Raw genomic sequence first — 9,509 nt, 5'->3', positions numbered from 1 at the left:
TAGTCTGTAGGAGGAATGGGACAGCCAGGATGTTCTGCTGCCATCTGGTGGAACATAGTGGTAACAGCACTGTTTTAATGCACGTCTCAGCTAATGCTTAGGTGAGGGTAGTAGTGGATTTAACCACTAAGCCCTAAATAATTCATAATTCGTTGCTGTCGGGCAGAAACCAGCAACTCCATTTGGACGCGTTTGCATTTAATTCCATAAATCAGTGCTATTGAACATCCTTTACGTCTGTGTGTTGGTAAAAAAAAATATTGAACCAATGAAAAGTATTAAAAAGTGCTTCTGACAAAACCAGCTAACTCCATTGGATCCTCAAACTTTCTGCTAAACCAGCTAACTCCACCAAAGGTGGGTGGAGTGGAGTTAGCTGGTTTTGCTGACTCCAGGCTCCACCCCCTTTAGACCTCCAACCTCATTGTGAGCTTGGAGGTCCATTCAGCTGTTCTTATCAATGATGAACAAAACCTCCTAACTCCACTTTTTTTTAATTATTATTAATGAACATTTTGGAGTTAGCTGGTTTCTGCCCAACAGCAGAGATATGATAAACAGCTTGAAAAGCCATCTACAAGCTCACAACGCTTCACATCGTGACACACTGTGAGCTTGTAGATTGGCTATTTTATTATATTTAAAAAAATATTTTAAAAATAGTTTTTTTTAATATATTGTCTCTGTCGGGTGGAAACCTCATATGTCCAAAACTGTTACTTTTCAGAGTTCAAATTCACAAATAGCAAAAGTAGCGCGTCGCTTGTAGATCTGCTACTTTTGATACTTTTGTGTGACGCTGTAGTATGACCAAGTAGGGCGTTAATTTACGAAAAAACACAAAACGTTTAAATATGGAGATAGGAGGTTTCTGCCCGACAGCAATGATATGAAGTTGTTTGTCCGATTTCATTTTCCAGGCACCCACTAGTGGCCCCTAGCTTTGAAAACAACCGGCGTAGATTGCTCTGGTGCGGTCACAGAGGTCCTTGTTGCAGGGTTCAGTTCTGCACGGTGACGGTGCCATTGCTTAGAGTTACAGTACACTCTGCACCGGGGGGGGGTTCGTCTGCAGCCTCCATCGACGTTCCCTCAAAGAAGCGAGCCATGAATTCCAAGCCGTTCTTCCTCATGTAGGACCTCCCAGACAAAGCATAAAGGACAGGGTTGACACAGCTACTGAAGAGGGCCAAAGCTGAGGTCACAGCACGACCGGACCTCCAAATGTGATCCAACCTGAAGGGAGAGAGCAGATTATTACATTGAACGATGGACCTGAAAACAAGTAAATATAAAATACACGTAAACTGAACTTTGTTTTATTTAACCACCTGTTAAGTACTATTCAAAAAATAGCAGATCTACAAAAGCTCACAACGGGTTATTTTGCGACGCTTTTGAGCTTGTAGATCGGCTATTCTTTGAACATTTTTGAAAAGATCTGAAAATGTTAGCCTAGAATGACCTGTCCAAAATAGGGACGCTAGGTTGCAAGTGGTTAAACATTGGTACACATTGGCTGCATAGTTGCCAATGTTGTCCAAAATATCTAATAGATACTGTATAAAAAAATATATTTTGGTCTGACTCTACTTGTGACATCCCTGACAACTGAGTGATGACGCTATACTGAGTGGTGATATAACTGCTATAGAAGAGGAGTTTAACGACCTTTAACTAATGAAAATATGAAACCCTTGATTCAATGATTTAAAAAAAAGTTTCTTCTTCTTAGTCATATGAAATACTTTGAGCTTGTTGCAGCTCATCGCGATGCAACTTTCAGTTCGGCTAGGTTGAAGATCTTTGAAAACCTGTTTTAAATGAATGCTAGTCTGAAATCCACATTTTATTTGTAAAACTCTATATTAATGCTTTGGAGATTTGGAGAGTGAAAGAAACTACCACCATTTTTCATTAAATGGGTATAAGCTTAAAAAAATACACTAACCAATCAAAAGAAGAAAGATGCAACTGATATCTGCAGATACTCTTGTCTCAATCTTTCTGACCCTAATGGGGTGTTTGACCCCCTTAGGGTCAACCACCAGAATGGTACCTGAGTCTTGGGGGCTTGTGTAATCAGTGAGATTGGGTGTTATGACTGTAAGGGGAGTGGCACCTGAGTCTTGGGGTGGGGGTTGTGTAATCAGATTGCGTCACGAGTGGAAAGTCATGTGTATCATTTAAATGGGGAAATGATTCATTCCTTTTAAATGTGATCTGTACCCTGAGGGGCCAGAGTGGGCATGCATGGATCACCCTAATGCTTAATTTATGATCTGCAAGCTGTTCAATAGGGACGCTAAGGTTCATGTGGTTAATCCAACATCCTCCGAAGACAATTGCCAAGTTCTCTTGAAGCTGCTATTATAGCACTTCTAACAGAGACAGACAAAAGACCGGATTAGTAGGGATTTAAAGTACGAACGACCACCCACTGTGGCTGTGGTAATAAGCTGTTTTATTATATTACATTTGTTTTATTCATTTCCTCATTTTGATCTACTCTTGTACTGTATATTCAATTACACAGCACCGCCTGCAATAAAAGCATGAATACCCATACTATCTTTGTCACTATTTTTTACTGACATTAATCCTAGAATGATGATGTTTATTATGGCAAGAACATTCTAAATTGTGTGTGCTTGAAAGGTTGGCTCCAGCTCTAAAATAACTTTCACTTGTAGTATAAGTTTACTCACTGCTAAAACCACAACATTGGAAATCCCTTTAGAGTGAAGCTTTGTTAACGGATGTGATTTTACATCGTATTGAGGGGGTGCATTTACAGAGTCAAGGGTCGTTCACAATCACAACAAGCACTATACAGTAACTATAGCTATAAAGTTAGTTAGTTATAGTTTAAAAAATCTTTCTAACTCAAGTGTTTGGCAGAGTCCACACCACAACTATAAAAAAGACAGTGGAGTTATAGTTATCATTACAATTATAGTACAAAAAAGTTGTATTCTGTGCGAATTATGACTTTTGATTGGGGGATTGATATTGATGTTTGTGTAATGGATTATATTGTCCTTAATACTAGACACCCGATGAGAGCATGTATTGTAATTTGATACGTTTATTTTCGAACCTTTAATATTTATGCTGACGCGATATGAGTGCTGATTTGTCATTTCATGATGCATAACTGGTTTATTGATCATTTGTCATCATTTGTAATGGTTAATTGACTCATTACCATGCCCAAGGTGTGTGTTTATGCTAGTAGTTGATGTGAGCCCTACCCACTCCTTCCTATATGACCTAATGTGCTTTTTATTGCACCTGACAAAGACCTCATGTAGGTCGAAACGTTGTTACTGTATCTGCCTCTTATAAACGTTTGGGAGTGTTCAAGCCACTGTGCAGATTTTTGTCTTCTATAATTATGACAGTTAACAGCCAAATAGCCAGTTGTTGTTGTCGGCCTACTATGGGAACTCTTTATTGTCTATCAGCTTGTATTGAAGGCCTATTACTGGTATGAAATATGCCACATGAAACAACAGGATTTATAGTCAAAAGTTTTAGATTGTTTGAGATTGTTGGAGATTGTTCAATTTGTTTTGCTGACTTTAATACTAACTAAAATATGAAACTTATTAACCCATTATAAGACCGGGGAAGCATTTGTGTGTCTTTTTTAGATTTATTTGGCTATTCAAAAATAGCAGATCTACAAGCTCATGCCGTGCTATGAGCTTGTAGATCTGCAAAAAAATAAAATGTTACAAATCTTTGAATATATATATTTTTTAAACCAAATATTTTAACTGAAATCTTTGTTTCTGGGGATTCTACAGATATGTCTTTTAAATCCTAAAAGTTTTTTGAAAAAACTTATGTTGCTATAATATCAGTGGTTCTCAAACTTTTTCATAATTGTCAAGGACCCCCAAAATTATATGTATTTGGCCGCGGACCCCCATCTCAAAATATTTGGTTCCATGGACCCCCCAGAAGCAAAGATTTGAGTTAAACATGTTCGCTTTAAAATAATATATATATTCACACATTTTCACATTTCTTTCAAAAATAGCAGATCTACAAGCTCGTAGCGCTGCACCGCGCAAATCAAAACATGACACAGATGCGTTCCCGGTCTTAAAGGGTTAAAGAGAGCAAGCGTAATTTCCACGAAGATGTTGCATTTCAGATCAACGCATTTGCTATCGACTAGACTGACAAGAGGGAAGCTGATACTCACTTTTCTCTTACTGCTGATACCTCCCCGAACCGTTCTGCTGCCACCTTTAACACAGAGACAGAACAGCAGCTGACCAGATGGTTGGAGCTATTTGCTTCAGAGATCAATGAGTAACCCCTGGCTCAATTTATACTTCATGGCACGACCGTGTCACTTGCCGAAAAGAGACGATTTTTACATCAGGTGACGTCTTGTTGACTAGCGACACTGTCAATCTACAGAGTAGCCCTCCTTTCACTGTCATTCTTTCATTCAATGAGCACACACATACAAATAGGTGATATATGATAGAACGAGCATACAACCACACACCTGGACCATGTTGATCACATGGTACGGCAGCCAAAATAAGCCAAACGTCACCACAATGCCCAGGATGAGCTTGTCACCGTCAAGCTGTCGCAAACGTCGTACAATCAGGATGTAGCTGGTCACGATGGCCATGTATGGAAGTATGAACCCCATCACCGTCTCAGAGACGAACTGGAACACCACCTGTGTGTGTGCAGGTAAAAGCACGATGAACGGTGTTGTCACTCCAAATAAGCGATCTGTGAATAATCTGACTGGGTATGTCAAAACAGTGAATGAGTGAAGAGCAGTGGTGGAAAGTAATTAAGTACATTTACTTAAGTACAATTTTGAGGTATTTGTACTTTACTTGAGTATTTCCAATTTCCAATACTTTTACTTCTACTCCACTACATCTCAGAGGCAAATATTGTACTTTTACTCCACTACAATTATTTGAAAACTTTAGTTACTAGTTACTTTGCAGATATACATTATGATATTATGAAACATATATTAACCACTTTAGACCTATTTTATACATAGGCTATTTTCAAACATTTTAGTACTTTTACTTTTGGTACTTTAAGTACATTTTAATGCCAATACATTTGTACTTTTATTCAAGTAAATTTTGAATTCTGGACTTTTACTTGTAACAGAATATTTCTATATTGCAGTATTGATACTTTTACTTAAGTAAAGAATTTGAGTACTTTTTCCACCACTGGTGAAGAGTGAATGGCGCTAGGAACGAGGGGGAAGTAAATCTAAGCCATCAGGCGCATGGAAAGGCATGCATGACAGAGAAACATGACATTTTCTCGAAATCCTTTGCTGCTGCCCTACATGCCCACGGGCGTAAAGGGCAGTAAAGCAGGCTAAGTATAAGTAAGGATGTAGTATACAGAAGTAGGTCAGCACAGACTAGAGTAGCCTAAATTACAGGTTTTCAAAATGGGGGCCACCAAAGGCCACCAGGAGAGGAAAATTATAATCATATTATCAAAATGTCACTTTCCTAGGCCCCACTATGCACCATGATCCCCAAACATCTTTAACAGTGAATTTTCAAAACTTTTCCATAACTTTTCCAAAATAATTTACTCCATTTCCAGGCCTATAGCATTCATATATAGTGCAATAATAAGGCTCTTAAACCAGTGTGCTATCATTGCACCAAGACAGACTCGAGCAAAGGTGTCACTCACGTGACAGACAAAAGAACAGATCTACAAGCCAACAACGTATCACTGCGCAACGTGTCGTTAGCTTGTAGATCTATTGTTTTCGTCATGTGACGTCCTGTATACATTAGGCCGCACGCACGCAGCTCTGGCAGCACTGCATTTTACCACATTACATATCTCACGTAATGTTAGACAAAAACAATGTGTATATTTCCCAACATTTTCCAAAACATTTGATTAATTCCAAACCTTTTCCGGGCCTGTAAAACTATTTTTCTCATTTCAAAATATTTCCAGGAATGTCATGACCGTGGGAACTCTGATGCACTTACCAGTGTTGATTTTGACAGCACATTTTTTACTTGGTTTTAGTGACATTTTTTTGAATAAAATTCCATTTAGTTTTGGTCATAATTGTAAAAATCTGAAATGTTTCAGTTTTTGTCTAGTTTTAGTTGACTAATTATCATAAGATTATAGTCGACTAAATGTACAGTTGATTTAGTCGACTAAAATGTGTTTTGGCGGTGCCTTGATGGCGTCATAATGGCTGATATTACACTTGGTTGCATGCTGAAAATAGCCGATCTACAAGCTCACAACGCGTCGCAGGGCGACGCGTTGTGAGCTTTAGATCTGCCATTTTCAGAGCGCAACACCCGAGCGCAACCAAACATAAAATGACTTGTCTTAGTTGTACTGGATCTCTTCTCCACTATAGTCCCCCCCTAACATTTTAGACTAGTTTTTATTTGTTGACGAAATTGTCAGTATATCTAGTCTTAGTTTTAGTCATCATAGCTTAGTTTTTAATTTGTTTTAATTTAGTTTTCGTCAGTGAAAAAAGGTAGTCGACCAACATTTTTCGTCATAGTTTTAGTCGACAAAATCAACACTGGCACTTACGTGTCGAGGGCGAGAGTGATTGTGGGCGCACACCAGCCTGGTTTTGTTCGTCTCATCCACATCCTCCCTCACATCCCGAAACAGCAGTGCAGGGACAGACGTGAACATGGCCAGCACCCACAGCACACAGATCAGCCTCACCACCACCCGTCTCCTCCTGGAGAGGACGGTCACTGCACGCTGCTGCCGCACCACGGTCACCAGCCTGTGGAGGCTCATCAACGTGATGAGGAAGATGGAGGCGTACCTGTCAAAAGTTATTATAGTCCTTTGTTTTGACTTTCTGTTTTCAAGAACAGTTCTTAAAAGGAGAATACCACTCATTTTCAACATTGAACTATGTCTTTTTTTTATATTAAAGACATAGTTCAATGTTGAAAAAGAGTGGTATTCCCCTTTAAATCTGGTGTGCTAGTTTAATTTAGTATTTTTTTCTTCTTTTTTTGCCATGACATAGTTTTAGTTTAGTTTTAGTTATTGTATTGTAATAATATTTGCCAGGGGGCGAGATACAAAAAGGTCAGACAGGGTATTGTGTGATAAAAAGAAATACCAAAAATGGAATTCAGTTAAAATGATCACAGCTAAAACATTGGAATACATTTCGTATCCACCCAAAATACTAGGCTTATATAAGAAATAAATTGACAAAGATGAAAAGTAAGGACATATTCTGGACGATTTTACGTAAGTTGGTTAAATTTGTTTTGGGAACACAATAAAGTTGCAGTTAGTTACCATTTTGTTTTAAAGGGATAGTTCAAAATGACTTTTTTTCTATTGATTAGTCACCCAATGGAGACTTGAATTCATGGATATTTTTTTTGTTTCTGTTGCATTCCTAAGCGGCTAAGCCATTAATGTGATGACCGGCAGCAGTTCCGGTAGGGGACACAAAGAGTCTCCTTTGTATCTCCAACCCGAACCGCTGCCTACCGGTCCGCTGGTCATCAAATTATTGAATCTCCATGAATTCAAGTCTCCATGGGGTGACTAATCGATAGGAAAAAGGTCATGTATCTCTTTAACCCATTAAGACTTGAGGCGATTTTTAAAATGTTTTCTAAATCCTAACAGTTTGTTTTTTTTCAAGATTTTTCAAAAATAGCAGATCTACAAGCTCATAGCTATGAGCTATAAGCTATGAGCTTATATCTATAGCTATATCTGCTATTTTTGAATAGCCAAAGAAATCTAAAGTGACACAGATGCGTTCCAGGTCTTAACTCATTGGCCGCCATTATCGCATTAATGCGATCTAATAAATAGCGCGCCTGGCCGCCAGGATCGCATTAATGCGATCTATGGTCTTTATTGATCTTTATGCTCTGATCACGCTATTCTGTTATGAATCAGGCTAAGTTTCAGGTTCCACTTACTTCAACCACCACTGCATCCGGTTTCATGACTTGGGTTCCGTTTCCGGTTTTACATTTTTCCCCCCAGTCATTTTCGACCATAATAGGGAAACAAACGGTTTTTCACACGCTATGAAAAACGATCGGAGACCTCCCCTCCTCTGGGTGACGAACAGTCATCCCCGTTGTGTATCACATCGTAATTTTCGCCGATCACAGAATCTGAGACATTTCGGTTCATGTGTTTGACTGTGTGAGTGGGTGTGGGGGGGGCGAGTGTGATCGAGAGGCGATCAAGCTGGTATGTGCTGCTCTCTAGTGGTGGAACGATCAAAACGATTCAACTGTCCAGCTAGACTTTCTATATGTGAATTAAATAACAAAATAACGAAACAAAAAAACACGAAAATCGCTGGCAAGGGCTGCTATGAACGAGGTTTTAACTCTGGCAGTCAATGGGCTAATACATTTTATTTGTATTTAACAAAAAAAAAATCCACATCAACTTTTTTGTTATTTTGTCAGTTATCGTTATCCATAATAACCTCGGTACCTGTTGGCGGTGCAATAGTAGAACAGGCCTTTGCACATGGCATCACCAAAGACCCACGACTGCTTGGCCAGGTAGACGATGAAGAGGATGGTGAGAGGCATGAGGAAGGCATCAGCGCACGCCAAGTTGAGGATGAGGACGGTGGTGATGGAACGCCGGCGCACGCGCGCCAGGATGCTCCAAATGACGAAGAGGTTCCCAGGGACCCCCAGGAGGAAGACCAAGCCGAGGATGAGGGCACCCAAGGCCGTTGTGAAGTCATTGCTCACCAAGCTGTCGTCCTCAGGGTTTGTGTTGTTGACATAAAAGGGATTTGGATTGTTCATGTTAAAATGACTTCCGGTTCTGGGGAAGGGCAGACAAAAGGCAGTTAAAAGTGGGCCAGAAGAAGAACCTCTACATTTATTTGAGCATTTACAGAGAAATATGGCTTGAGTGCCAGGAGAGAGGGAGTAAGGGTAAGGGGAAACCATGGCACAATGTGATTAAGTGGGACTCCCAAGAACGACCAGAAAGCCATTTTAATGGTTTTATCAAAATCCTGTATCATTAGGGCAAACAGCCGAATTAAACATGGACAACCTAGAACAAATCAAAAGGTACCAAAAGACAAATCATTCAAACCTAATAAAAAAAACAGAGGAGACAATTGGTCATCTTAAAGCCTATACCCCTGAAATAATCTCTATCTTTCAAAGCAGATTAAAAACATAACAGAGATTTTAAAAAGTACGATGACCCATCACCAGTCTGATAACCCACATGGGGCGGCAGTGGCCGGATGGGAACCGTGAGGTTTCCAGTTCGATCCCGGGCTCCCCCTGAGTTAGTGTCGAAGTGCCCTTGAGCAAGACGCTGAACCCCTAATTGCTCCCGATGAGCAGGTGGGTGCCTTGCATGGTTTCCTCAGCCATCGGTGTATGAATGTGTGTGTGAATGGGTGAATGTAATGCACAATCTATGTAAAGCGCTTTGGATAAAAGCGCTATATAAAT

The 9,509-nt window shown here is 39.7% G+C and overlaps 1 protein-coding gene across 1 annotated transcript; it reads right to left on the bottom strand.

Annotated features, from left to right (window-relative positions):
• Positions 1-1,001: 1,001 nt before the first annotated feature.
• Positions 1,002-8,840, bottom strand: LOC308083657 (leukotriene B4 receptor 1-like; the record flags this gene model as incomplete). Its single annotated transcript, XM_080425974.1, has 5 exons — positions 1,002-1,236; positions 4,217-4,260; positions 4,529-4,711; positions 6,604-6,850; positions 8,515-8,840. 5 exons carry the CDS (start codon positions 8,838-8,840, stop codon positions 1,002-1,004), a joined length of 1,035 nt encoding a protein of 344 aa, XP_080282100.1.
• Positions 8,841-9,509: the final 669 nt, after the last annotated feature.

Source organism: Gymnoscopelus braueri, assembly GCF_963280865.1.
Source record: "Gymnoscopelus braueri genome assembly, chromosome: 4".
Taxonomy (NCBI): domain Eukaryota; kingdom Metazoa; phylum Chordata; class Actinopteri; order Myctophiformes; family Myctophidae; genus Gymnoscopelus; species Gymnoscopelus braueri.
This window is presented reverse-complemented; position numbering and strand designations above follow the sequence as displayed.